Below are 14,373 nucleotides of genomic sequence, written 5' to 3'. Positions count from 1 at the left end.
CTATTATAGAGCACCCAGGAGAGTGCCCTGAGGCAGACTGGACGCGAACAGGTAGCGGCGATCCTGACTGGGAGCTAGCCGCAAGAATAGTAACGCTGGACAGGCTGCGTTGGGCGGTGGACTCCTTCGAAATGTACAAGAGCCCGGGTCCGGATGGGATATATCCGGCCCTCTTGCGACGAGGGGGTCCATTGCTCCTGCGCAGGCTGCTACCGGCACTAAGGGCTTGCCTATCATTGGACTATGTGCCCAGCAGGTGGCGGGAAGTCAGAGTTGTCTTTATCCCGAAGCCAGGTAAATGCAGCTATGACAATGCAAAAGCCTACAGGCCGATAAGTCTGAGCTCCTTCTTGCTGAAGACGCTGGAAAGACTGGTCAACAGGCACATCAAGGAGGGGGCACTGAGGTCAAACCAGATATGCTCCTCACAACACGCATACCAAGCTGGCAGATTAACAGAGACTGCGTTACACCACTTGGAAGGCATAATAGAAAACGCAAAGGAAAAGAAGGAGGACACCTTCGGTCTCGTCATAGAGATAGAGGGGGCCTTCGACAACACTTCCTTTGACATAATGGAGAAAGCGGCGGCATAATTGGGGATCGAAGCGTCGGTCACCAGATGGATAGCCGCCATGGTCCGAACCAGAGTTGTCCATTCCACCCTCGGGGACAGTGCGGCAAGGGCTGTGGGGGGGAGGCTGCCCACTGGGGAGGGTTATCACCCCTCTGCTGTGGCTCCTTGTTAACGACGGCCTCCTCACTGGACTCGAGGAGCTGGGGGTAAGGACAGTGGCATATGCGGATGATGTGGCACTACTGGTAACTAGCAGGGACGCGAGCATGCCACATAGCGAGATGCAGAAGGCGCTGGACTATGTTCAGCACTGGTGCACATCGAAGGGCTTAAGGGTAAACCCAGACAAGACGGAGATGGTGCACATTACAAGCAAAAGGAGGGGTCCCGTCAAACCCCCCTCCATTTATAACACAGAACAGAAATTCTCTGGGGAAGTCAAAGACTTAGGTATCTGGCTCGACAAGAAGCTTAGCTGGAAAAAGCATATCGCCGTGCAAACCAACAAGGTCACTATGACATACTGGGCATGCAAGCGAATGTTCGGAAGCACATGGGGTCTAAGGCCGAGGATGGTCAAATGGATGTACACGGCCATAATGACCATACAGCTTACACACGCAGCCGTAGTGTGGTGGTCGGCCTTGAATAAGGCCTGCCCCAGGAAAGCGGTGGACAGAGTAGGCAGGCTTGCGATGCTGGGCATAACAGGGACCCTTCGAACGACCCCGAGCTCAGCATTGGAGGCCCTGCTCTTCATGCAACCGCCACACCTGATTATAAGGCAGAAGGCGACAAATGCGCCTGCAGGGTACGTGGAAGGGAGCCAGCAACGGGCATGCTAGGGTCCTCCGCGCAGACAGAGAGCTGGAAGGGCTACTGTCGCGCGGTGCTGATGCCTGCAGACCCGAGTGGCACTTTCGCAGAAACTTCTCTGTCAACCTTCGATGGGGGGAAACTCCGTCAGGAAAGGACGCCGACTGGGCGCCGCCCCGTGGACTAGTCTGGTATACGGATGGATCACGGGCGAACGGACGGGCAGGAGCGGGGGTCTGGTCTGAGGGGCCTGCAATAGCGAGGGCCATCGGGCTGGACTCGCACGCAACCGTGCTCCAGACTGAGATGACTGCCCTAAGGACCTGCGCCAACATGATCCTGGAGAGAGGGGACAAGGGCAAAAAGATCTTCATCTACTCAGACAGCAGACGCGCGCTGAGGGCAATACTCAAATACGAGTGTTGCCCTAAGCTAGTGGGTGAATGCGTAGAGCTGATGGCGGAAATTGCCGTAAATAATCGGCTTGTGGTGGCTTGGATTTCGGGCCACGCTGGCATCAGAGGCAATCAGAAAGCCGATGAGCTAGCAAAGAACGGAAGCAGAATGGCATCTCAGGGGGAAGTGGAGCACGTAGGCGTGCACACCGACTTTGTGAAGGACCTGCTCAAGGAGCGTGGGGACAGGAGGATTGTGGACAGGTGGGACTCGGAGACGGGTGCCAGACACAGGAAATCCCTATTGGAAAAACCCACTAGGAAGATTGCAGAAACTTTGTTGGGCCCAAACAGAGCTAAGCTCCAAGCTATACTGGGGCTTATCACTGGACACTGGTCCGTGGCTCTGTTTTTATCGAGGATAGGCAAAGGGACTGATCCCCTATGCAAAGGATGCGGGTTGACGGAGGAGGATCCTCTTCACCTATGCACAAGATGCAGCGGGCACGATGAAGTCAAATGGGATGTTTTTGGGTCTGCATGCATATATATACTGTGACCTCTGGTCTAATTGTTGGTAGTAATTAGAGGGCGGGTCAGAAATAATAAAAAAGGGGCAAAGACTATTACAATTATGAAAGTTTATTCAAAGTGATCGTTATTATTATACAATGTTTTATCAGAATTCTAAATTACAAGAAATAATGCCTGTGATTATTCTCAGGGGTGAGAGACAGGCAGGTCACTTCTCGGACCATTTTTTATATAATTCAAAAGGGGGTGGCTCTAAAATTTACTAGAAAAAAGAGCAGAATTTAGGGAACCGATAATCGTAAATAGAATAATATAAATAATAGTAATAATGATAATCGAATGCTGAAGAAAGAGGCTGTCCCGATATATTCATAAGACGTCCACCAAAAAGGCAACGTAATAATTCAAAATCAATAAGAACAATGATCAAGGAATGCTGAGGTAATGTGGACATCTGGTCTAAAATGGACCACCATTAACAACGTTCCATTATTTTTTTTTCCATTTTTTGACTAAGACAGAGATAAGTGGGATACTTGACAATGTGTGGATTGATAGATTGGGAACTCAGGTTCACTAAAAAATTAAATAACGAAAAAAAATCCCCAATGATCATGTCTATCAGCCAATGGGTTTTCAAAATTCTAATGGACTCCGTTTCAGCAGGGGTTTTTATGGAAGATTCTTTAAGTGGGTCAACAATTTTGAAATATTTTTTTCAAAGCTATTTTGCATTTACAGCTAATAATTTAATGATTTTCAACAACGCATTTATCGCCTTTGATAATCATCGTATTGGCTTCAGGACTCACATCTCTAGCCGGCAGCCCTGAAAAGATTTCGATGGATGCTTGCCTCTCAGCCTTCTCTGGCACTGTTGATGAGGATGAGGGGATGATCGACAATCACCGTGATATTGGAGGCCTTCAATGTATGACCCCTCATGAGAATCGCGATATAATTGCTGCTTTAAGAGCCAATATTGAAGAATTGAATAGAGACAATGTGGCAACAAAGAGAAAGCTATCGCAGCCGCAGAAAGAAAGGTAATTTCAATTGATATTATGTTTATTCACGAATTGAAAGAAAAAAGGGAGATTCCCAGGGGTGGATTGATGGAGTCGGGAGGCGAGAGGCTGAAGCCATACGGCCTAAATTAGAATTTTTTTCCTTGTGATAATTTTAAAATCAATTCCATAAGGTGTTGGTCATTTTATGGTCGAAAATATTCCCCTATGCTATTCATATTCTAAGCCCCCCTTTTTACGCGTAGGCCCGGGATGCTGAACAGAAAATGAAAACTTTGAGGACTAATCTGACGAAGTTTCTCAATGATGGTCAAATTCTTTTTATGCAATGCGATGGTCCGACCGCGAACACCCGACGTTGATCTGACGAAACCATCCGGAAAGCAGTCCGAATATTGTGTAAAGTTGGTGTTGCTGGATATAAATATTTGCGGGAGGAGGAACATTTCCCATTACCCGCATATACAACGATCTTCCGTAGGATTTCTCACATTACTTTTGAGCCGGGCGTGACACCTGAAATTATCGAATGGTTTGGAGAGAAAGTGGCGGAGGATGAAACTCCCAATGCTCGTCGCTGTGTTTTGAGTTTCGGCGAAATGGCGATCCATCCGGCAGTGGAATACGACCGTGGATTGAAAAAATTCATCGGTTTAGTGACTCCAGAACTTGCTCGAGATGATACGGAAGCGCCTACATAAGCTTTCCATGCTCTGGCAGTCGTGGCTCGTGGAGTTTCTGCACACTGGAAGCAGCCAGCTTTCTATGCACTAATAGGTGCATCTATTGATGCTAAGAAACTGTGGAATTATCTGATGCAGATCATTCAACTGCCTGCTGATGCCGAACTCGATGTTGTATGCTTGTCATCCGATTCAGGACATGGAAATCAAGCATTGTGGAATTCTCGAGGTGTTCATTGCATTCAAAACCAATGCATCCCGTCTTGCCCTCATCTTCTCCAGGAAGGAGAACGACTATGGATGGCTCCAGATCGGGAGCATCTCCTAAAAAATATGTGGTGTCAACTGGAGAAGACGGATTTTTACATCCGCGCTGAGATAAAACTCGCCAACAATCTGCCTGGGATGATCATTTCCATGCAGCATGTTGCATCACTGGTCGAGGCTAATAATTATGGACGTGGGACGTATCACAGTAGCCTACAAATTGAAGGTGGAGCACCTGCAGCCTGGCAAATTCAACAAATGGAATGTCAGGCTTGCCCGTGAGGTTTTCTCTACGGAGGTTGGGAATGCTTCAACTCTCTTGGCAAAGAACGCAGAATCAGCGGTTGCTCCAGCAGCGGAAACTATAGGGTGGTTCATTCTTCAAATTCATGAATGGTACTCCGTTATGTCTGGAAGACATCAGAGTGAAGCCCTCGGGAACGACAACAGGAGTAACGATAGGAGGAAGAAGCTGACGGAGTTTGTGGAACTAGTGAAGGCTTTGACATTCAGTAAGCCTCCTCAATGGAAACTAATTCAACGTAGCATTGAGATGTCTACTCTAGCTACGTTGCAGTTCCACGAACAATACGTGCTCACCGGGAAAATGGAATACTTCCTCCCGAGTCGGTTCGGGTCGAGTCCCTGCGAGAATTTGTTTTCTCAAGCCAGAGCTGGTGACATGCACCCTCGTCCAGTTCGTTTGCGTCACAAATTCGGACTTCTAGCAGTGGCTATGTTCTTGAAGGTCAGAAAGAACTCTTCGTACTCAGATGACGAAGAACCTTATTACGTCGACTGTCTCAGGGGACGTAATAAAGAGAGCAAGCTAGTAGAAGAGGAAAGCGGCGCAATGACAAATCTCGCACTAGAAGCGTGTCAATTGTCAACAACCCAACAGTATGGTGTCTATTTCCTGGCGGGTTAGATTGCGCGCAAGCTCCACGAATCCTTTGAAGAGTGCAATAACGCACTCGCTGTTCCGGGTATTGACACGTCTCTCCTGTATCAGCGGACAGAAGCGATCAGCAGAGGAGGCTTGATTCACCCAACAGGCCAACTCCATGAAATCACGTTGATTTCCGAGAGTTTGATGCAGCGTGCCCGGACGAGAGTTCTGCCGACGTCGAATATATTGAAATGCCTCGCGACAGCGATCAATGAGCAGATTCCACCCGAGCTATCCTTTTTTTCTGTTCAAAGCACGATTGAATCAAAATGTGCATTCACAAATTCTTGGACTTGTGTGTGCACGTTTTGGCATTGGACATGTCTCAACCGGAAGTCGTGGTAGAATACGCATCTAAAAGCCGTTTCATGAGAACTTCTGCACAGTCTACTGGGAAACGGAAAAATTCTCCAACGTGAAGGACCTTCAAGCGCGTGGCGAAAAATTCTCAGAAGATGCATTCATCAAAAGGAAGTTAAATATCATAAATATGTACACTAATGTATGCCTTCGGAACAAGTTGAACCTTCTCACCAATTTTAAATTTATGATCATGAGTTTGAAATTGGTCAAACGCATGATCATCAATTTCAAAATAGGTGGAAACTTTCACCTAGGCTCATTGCTCGACATATCTAATGAACGATACACTGTTTCAGCTAAGACTCATCAATTCAAGGACCACAATAATCACCAGGATGGGTTCCCGGAGCTCGATTGGGTCTTTCAGTTATCGACCATTGTGTTCTGCAATCTTGAATATATTTTCTATTCTGATGCCATGGTTATTGGAAAATTGAGAGGACAGTAGGTGATGGGACTTACATGTTTTTCACGTTGTTTATTTCTTTACGTTTCCAGGTTTGCAAATCATACTGATTGTCCATCCCTCCACTTAGTGAATTAGGCCTACGGGGGATACCACTTTAAATAAAATGCGTCGATGACTCTACCTTTTGGGTGACGTGGAAAGAGTCTCCCTATAAATATTTTATTTGTGCGAAAATGGAAAATCGTGAGCGAAAATGTATGAATGAATGAATAGATTCTTTAAAAAATCACCATTTATCCTTTCTTTCTCCGTGTTTTTCATTCTAATTTTCTGATTTCCATGCCAACCTTTTGTTGGGAAAAATTGTAAAAAAAAAATTATCAGCCTAGAAAGCGAGGCGATAGAAGTGAAAGTTCATGGATCTCGATGGGCACTTAAAATGAAAATACACACCCTAGCCAGCAAGTTTTATGATATAGAAATATGTCCGCGTTAACCGAAGCCACTATTTATTTGTAACATCCGTTGAAAATACACATTTTAAACATTTGTCCCGTTATCAACATTTATAAATCGTGTTTCCCACGTTAGATTATTTGTCTTAAGATTTGTAATAGTCAGCTGCATACGAGTGTACTATCTACACGAAATCACCTTTTGGAATTTACCTCGTTATCAAAACCTAGGAATCATGCTCTCCAGGTTGCATTGTTTACTTTGGCACACATAAGGACCTACTGCATATGAGCAAACTAACTAATCATTTTTCCGTTGAAATATCAGAGGAAATTCGTTGGCAGACTGTGGACTCGAATAGGGTCCTTATCACGTTAAATATACGTCCATCCACGCTCTATATTTTCTTTTGGTTCCTTGATAATAAGTTTCGCCTAAAATAAATGGGAAGATTCAGTTTCTTTACTTCCCAAGCTCTTGATAGAATTTACCTTGTAACAGGAAGTGATAACAACCTTCTTGATAAAATTCCTTTATTTTAGTTTCTTTTTCAATGTTCTATTTAGTATTTAAAATTGTGGAAAGAGAAAATGGGACCTCCCGAAACAATTCTCATTGGTACAATGGGGTAGGAAAAGTCCGCCCACATTTTCAATGTCTGATGTGGAGGGATTGGAGTTAACCCTGAAGCATCGAGATTAGAGTAGGAATTAATACAAATCGGGTTTCAAGTTTGGTAATGATTGGGCCCATCATTTTCTTCATATCTAAGGACACACCCTCAGAGCGAGGTTATAAAACCACATCCCCGTGTTTTCCCTCCTCAGTGAAGTAAGAGCAATTAAGCATAGTTGTACCTAGTCGAGGTCAGTTTTGTATTCCGTGGCAAGTCCACATTTTATCCCTTAACTCCTCAAGAAATAATCGGTACTTGAGTAATAAACAATTATCAGTGTGGTAAATTCTTGTGTGTGTGTGAAAATTCTTTTGTACACTGTCTTCAAGTGACAGTTTTATACCTCAACATCCAGCATTAAATCCGAACAACTGTAACGGATTTCAACCAAATCTGTAAGTGAAAAATCTTTGTTTTCTTAAACATAGACTCCCTAGAGTCATTTTATTAACAAGATTTTGTTTTGCGTTTTTATTATATTTTCCACATTTCTCCTACGGTTCTTACCAAGAACCTCGATAAAAATTTCCTTCCTTTAGCCTCTCTTTTGGGATTTGAATTCTTGTGTTTAAAGTAGATATGAAAAAACGCCCCCACCTTAACGACAAGTGATCGATGATGTTGCGTTCCCGTCTGGTTTGCTGATTTCCAGGTGGCAGGTCCGATGCCCGTGGAGTGCAAAACCACTCTGCTCCACAAGTGCGGGATTTTTAAATTGATTAAATGAATACAAACACCAATGTATGGAATTATAATAATGAAACTTTTATTATTAGGTTGTAGGCTTAGACTGAACGTTTCCACGTCTAAAATTGATCTGCCCTTACAATCTCCCTCCAATATTTATCCTAAGTATCAGGACGAAGGACCCTGTTTCTCAATAAGGAGTAGGGGACCAATCGTGGCCTTGAGCTCGGTTAGGGGGTTGGCTCTACACCCCCACGCTCCTCTGGGCTTACTTAGCTTTGACTCCGGGGCTACATTATTCTAACAAAGGGGCCTCACATGTGGATTTTAAAGAGAGAGAGAAAATACTAGAATTTCTCTCGGCGAAATTAGACTGTCTCCGAGAAAAGGTTTTATGACTTGAACGGTTCGATGTGGGACTCAAATTACACTTGGAAACTCTATAACAAAAAATTATACAAAGAATGTTTTATTTGGGAGGCTTGAGCTACGTCAATAAATTACAAGATTTATTACTTGTATCCGTTCACAAGTTTCTGAAACTGACAATTTCAAAAGGCTTTGTTTTTTCATCTTCAAAAGTGTTTAAAAATATTACAAACGGCCTGAACCTTTTCTCGAGAGTTTAAATTATTGAATACGATATTTGAACGCCAGACACTAGATCTAGTAATAATATGGAGGTCATAGGGACCCTATATGGTAAGTAGCGGTCTACGCGACAATGAATTTGGGACACTTCCGGAGTTCATCGGGTCACTGGTCATCCGCCTCGGTAATGGACTTGGGACCCCCCCCCCCCAAGTCAGTTACTCACCGTATATCCAACGTGTCAGTCAACCAATTTTTGATATTTGCTTTCCTCAACGACGCTCAACGTACGTTTTGCAATTTAACAATCAACGATTTCACACGGGTGAAAATAAAAAATTCTATACATTTTTGTATTGCATTTACAACAGATGACAATAAATCGCGAAGGTTTTACATCCTAGTGCTTTAGTGTTATTCACTCATCCTCACGACACTAATCCCAATTTTCCGACGCCCGACCACCCAAAAATCACGTTCCTCAACTAAACATCTTGTTTAAATATATTCTCTTGTTCCCTCTCTAATAACTTGAAGTGACTCTTCAAGTACTTACAAGTTATTAGGAGGAAGAGTTACGTCATTGATTCGAGTCATTGTGTCCCTGGTATTTTTGACGTAACACATTATTCGGTAATTTTTAAGGGTGTTAGTTTAATGAAAAAAAAGATAGTTCACGTTTTGGCTTCCATTTATAAAAAATCTATTTATTCACTGCCATACTGCCATTTTCAAGAAAAGATACAATTGATTTGGGATATGAAAAATATGAAATGAAGACTCCTGATTGTAAATTATTTAAATATTTTGAGAAAATTGCATCTATTGTCGTGCCTGGTCTGGTTTTTGAGTTTTTGGGATTATTATCCATTTTTTAATTAAATTTAGTTTCTAAAAATTGTGCAAATGGTTGAGCTTCTTCCAAAGCAAAATTTACATTCAAATCACCACTTCAAATCATGGGCATAGGGTTCAAATCTTTTTCTAATTCTGCTGCGCCAGAGGGAGTATATGCCAATAATGCTCTAGGTATAAATTTTATGATATCGGTAATTCTTTGGTTCGATACTGCAGTCAAGCCTTAATTGTTCTCGTGTTGAGGAGACCACTCAAATGACTGGACTTGTGAATATTCTTTTTCTTAATGTGCACATTGATGCAATGATCGTCATCAAGATGTCGTGGAAGCTGTTTTACCATTGTATCCACTTCAACTGAAACGTTGATGATCTGTCCATTTGCATGAATGGAATTCTTGGTGATATCAGTCTTTCTGATACCAAATCGAGAGGTGGAAGATGAGCAGGTATTTGTACATATGAGAAGCCATTATATACTGACAATATTGTGACAGAATTAGCGTTGAGTGTTCGAAGGCAGGTGTAGCAAATTTTCATTTCATCTCTATTCATTGTTGGTGTAATTGTGTCTAAAATCTCACTATGTTGATTGGCTGGAGCTCTCAAATCCTCTTGGAATCAGAATCGATCATAGATAGAGCAGGGAAAACCAAAAGAATTATTCTTGAATTTTTTATCACATTCTTTATGTATATTCTTCAATCAAGTGAAGTCTTTGTAGGGGAGGTTAGGGTTCATGGTTATGCTTCTCCCGTCATCCTCCCTTGCTGATAGCCCTGGGATGTCTGCATCAACACGTGGAACACACATACCGTGAAAAATTTTATTTGGAGCGTTTACAGTTGCAGAAGGCTCATTACCATCGCCCAAATTATTGGTCTGTTCGATTTGGTCTACCAGTGAAGGATTCGGAGGTGGTTTCAAATTGATAGCCCTCTTCCTTGCTCGGTATACCCGGACACGTTCAGCACTGGTTTTCGGGATTTTCTTCACTTTATTTAATTTATTATTGGAAGGCAGTCGATTTCTGTATTCCTTACACAACTGAGCATTGGATTTAGGCATAATGTATAGCTCTGATTACTATTTTTTAGACCATTTAATAACACTTCTCACTTCTCGATATAACCTCGAACACTTAGCAACACTATATAGCCTCGATAAACAACAAATGCTGTACGACTCTTGAAATAAATGTATACCTTAATACAACAAGCAGTCTACAAGAATATTCGCAATACGTGTAGTGTAGACAGAAATTACAGTTTGTAATCTCTCGCTGTATTCCCGCGCTCAGCTCACGCCCTACACATGCGCTTCGCTTGCGCCTACGCATTAGTCCGATTCCTCTGCGCCTGCGCATCAGTCCGATTCCTTTGCGTCGGCGGACTCGAATGCCTGCCAGTCAGCGAGCTATGCCGCTATGCGCGGTCTACGCAGGCGCTCCGGAGCGCGTGGAGATTGGAGTCCCGACGGTGCCTACACGTACGTACATTGTGGAGATACCTACCGTGCTCTCCCCTCCCCTTCCTTTGTGGGAATTGTTGTTATTTTTTATTTAGGGAAATCACCATTCCAACACAGTATATAATTAGCTCACAATATTTAATAAAGATAATAATTATATACACGTATGATAATGAACGCGTTAATGATACACACAAAGGCGCCAGTCACAAGGTGAACAGTCAAGACTCGACTGTCTCTTAATATTTTATACAGGTGAGAATTAGGGGGTATACTAATACAGGCGCAATTTGGTCCCTATATTGACTGGGCGGGTGAGTGATGTCACCGATGTCCAGTCGTCTCACTGTGTGTGTGTTGACGGTCTATCGTGTAGACGTCGATGTAGCGAGGCGCTACACCCCTTCCCGTGACACTCATGGCTTATTTCGTCGAAACAAATTCCTCCCTACGCAAGCTACCCCCCTCTCGTCTTTTCCTACACCGAATCTATTGCGTTTTTCTTTTTCTCTCATGTCTCCTTCAGTCCGACTGCCTCACCACGCGCGCTATCCCCTTCCTTTTTCTGTCCTGTCGCCTTTTCGTTACATACGATATTCGATTTACACCCCAAAGAGCGCAAAGACGTTTCGCTTCAAAAAAATTCAGCGCCTTCGCCGAGATTCGAACGCTCCACCGCAGAAATTGCCGAGTGGTGGGGACGAAACGCGCATGAGCGGAAAACGGTGTACAGCACCGGGCACGGCTTGCGGAGGTACTTGTCCCCTGTTTTCTTGTCGGCGACTCAGACTTGAGAATACCTCCCTGAATTATACCTTAAAACACTGTAGGGCCCATTAAAAAAAAATAATATCTACTGAACAAATAAACGTAAAAAATGGAATTCGGTTATTTATCATCAACAAACGATTTCCTATCCATTAGTAAAAACTAACCGAGTCAAGAAATAAATATTAATCGAGTCCCGGGATGACCCCTACTCATTAAATTGTTCAATTAATTATTAATTAATGAAGGCCTACAAACGTTTTGAGTGCATAACAATATTATACAAAACTACTACAATCAATCTAAATGGATAAAATACTTATTTTTTAAATATCTCCGCGCGCCAACTAGCGGCGGTTAAATCGCAGTTTTTTTTAACCATACGGCAGAGTCGCAAAACCATCAAGCCTACGTTTTGGGCCTGTCACACGTATGATCTTGCTCTCAGGTTTCGTGATGACGAAATGATACACTGCCCGACGAATACTCCGATAGTTGATCTGGTAGGGCTCTGCATTATCGACAACGAGCACGCGAATCGACTCGTAATGAATTTGTTTACGCGATTCATAATTCAGTCTAACCCTTTTTATTTTACTAACTTCCGCGATACTGCCGTCCGGCTTTTTTATGAAATAAGTGTAAAATTTAGGCCCCCCCAGTGAAAAAGACGTAATGGAATTTCCTTCTCCGTAGCCCTCTACTTCGTCGGTCAAATCCCCTCAACAATTCCGTAGCGGTAATTCATTTGTTCCGTCGCTGACGTAAATGACCGAATCTGTATCATAATATAAAACACGTTCTTTTTGTTTTTCTAGATAAGAACATAACTTTAGACGGGTGTGAGCTGTTGTGTAAGCTGCAATCACGACATTAGCCTTAGTGGACATTTCCGCGGCTCCGTTTAAATGTTTCCAGGATATGAAGAGTGTGTCGGTATCGACAGGAACAAGTCCTGTTACTTCAATTTCACGATTAAACATTATATTTGCAAATTCTTCGTGTGTTCGAATGATAGCTTTTGTCGTCAAGTTTTCTCTCTCCCCAAATTTACCCCAGAGACAGTTTAACCACAGTTTTGCTACTGCTCTTTGTACGGTGAGCAATCTGGGTTGTGTGAGAGGAGCGGGTGAGGGGTGGTGGTGGCGGGTCACCGCCGCCCCTCACCCACCAAGTCCGCCAAGTGGACTTTTTTGTGAAAATCGATTTGGCAATTGGCGACGCTAGTTACCGTTGGTGGCGCTAGTTTTTTCAAGATCGCCAGTTTAGCAATCACAGATATATTAAAGTCTGCTCACACATGGACATATGAGCGTATGTATCATTTATGTGTTTCAGACTCATTGATCAGACTTGAGCCGACAATTTGCAGAGGGCGTTTTGTTATTTAGCGTTTGAAATGGTGATTTGCTATTCATAAATGTTCCTGGATTCATTCACTTGAGTTATCAGGTTCCTCTAACCAATATGAATTGTGAACGATGTGCTTGGCGTATTTTTTATTTCAAGTTTTTGATGTGAAACATCTATAGGCGCACCCCTAAACTGAATCGTTGGCCTGGCGATACTTGCCGTGGCGAGCATTCGCCAGGCTATACTAAGGTATGCCTATCTATATTCTGTGTAGTAGAGTGTACGGCGTGGCTTCTCACTCAGTTCGACGTTGTTGTTTACTACGGTACACATAACCTGCGTTTTATTTAATTTTTCATTTTAATTTTTGACAATAAAATATGTGTGACAGTGATAACTCAGAAGATCAAAGTGATCAACCTTGTGCAAAGAAAGTGAAACTACACTATGGTATACTACCAAGTCATCAGTAAGTAGATCGTATTTTTCAAGTCTCCATAAATGTAATTATTATATTTTTATATTTAATTAATTATATTCATATTAATCATATTAATAATTTATATAAATTATATTAATATTATCTTCAATTAAGGATTCTTTTATTATTCATGAAGGAATTAATATAGAAAAATTTATTAATAAAATTTATACTTGCAAATCTTTAGTCATATATTGCAATAATTAACTAAGATTTGAGTTCATGAGTATATTGAAGCCACACTTAAATTTTTTTTTTTTGTGTATTTCAATATCATATTGTTTTAAATATTTCAGTTCCCAACAATCATCAGAAGGATCACAAAATATTATTATTGAAACTGGACGTCACCCTGATCAGTTAAACACAAGGCATACTATCAATGTTGTGTCAGACTTTATTAATCGAATAGTACCAGACTATTTTAAACTATTGCATCTATTGGAAATGTGTGTTCTTCACATGTTAAACTACAAGACGGAAGTGAATTAATTATGATTGTAATATACATTTCACCTAATAACAAAATGGATCATCTCATTTCATTTTTACATGAAAGGTTATTTCCTTATAGTCAAACAGGTTCAATAATTCTTAAAGCGAATAAACATAAACTACCATTATTTTTAGCTGCATATTTCAGTGTAAATTTTGCAAGAGCTGAATCAATGCCATTAATGACATTTCTTCAAAAAGAATTTCAATGGCAAATCAATAACGATCCAAAAGAATCTACTACCAAATATGGAACAACAATAGATGCTGTATTTGTGAGATATCTTGATGGTGTTTCATCCAATACTTTTGTAACGTACTTTAGTTATCATCGACCAATCGTCACAGTAATACCGGCAGAGGAAAAATCGAATATAACTATTATTGAAGCCACAGATGAAAATATTTAAATTGTGGCAACTTGATACTAATATCGAATTTTTATATCATGTAAATAAATGTTTATTAAATAAAGTTACCATTTACTGTAAGAATCTCGTAATACTTCATTTTTTCAT

At 41.9% G+C, this 14,373-nt stretch overlaps 1 protein-coding gene across 1 annotated transcript; it reads left to right on the top strand.

Moving 5' to 3' along the window:
• The first annotated feature begins 622 nt into the window (after nucleotides 1-622).
• Nucleotides 623-2,347, top strand: LOC135163928 (uncharacterized). Its single transcript, XM_064123834.1, has 3 exons — nucleotides 623-783; nucleotides 834-1,388; nucleotides 1,483-2,347. The coding sequence occupies exons 1-3, from the start codon at nucleotides 623-625 to the stop codon at nucleotides 2,345-2,347; spliced, it is 1,581 nt and encodes a 526-aa protein (XP_063979904.1).
• The last annotated feature ends 12,026 nt before the right edge of the window (nucleotides 2,348-14,373 follow it).

Source organism: Diachasmimorpha longicaudata, chromosome 6 (genome assembly GCF_034640455.1).
Source record: "Diachasmimorpha longicaudata isolate KC_UGA_2023 chromosome 6, iyDiaLong2, whole genome shotgun sequence".
Classification (NCBI taxonomy): domain Eukaryota; kingdom Metazoa; phylum Arthropoda; class Insecta; order Hymenoptera; family Braconidae; genus Diachasmimorpha; species Diachasmimorpha longicaudata.
Note: the sequence above shows the minus strand (reverse complement) of the source record. Positions and strands in the feature narration are given on the sequence as shown.

Excerpts from the sequence above, each read along its gene's own strand:
- LOC135163928 (XM_064123834.1), top strand. The coding sequence starts at position 623 with ATGGATAGCCGCCATGGTCCGAACCAGAGTTGTCCATTCCACCCTCGG. Across the intron at positions 784-833 it reads CTGGACTCGAGGAGCTGGGG|GGACGCGAGCATGCCACATA; the intron begins GTAAGGACAGTG and ends GGTAACTAGCAG. Across the intron at positions 1,389-1,482 it reads GCGACAAATGCGCCTGCAGG|ACCCGAGTGGCACTTTCGCA; the intron begins GTACGTGGAAGG and ends TGATGCCTGCAG.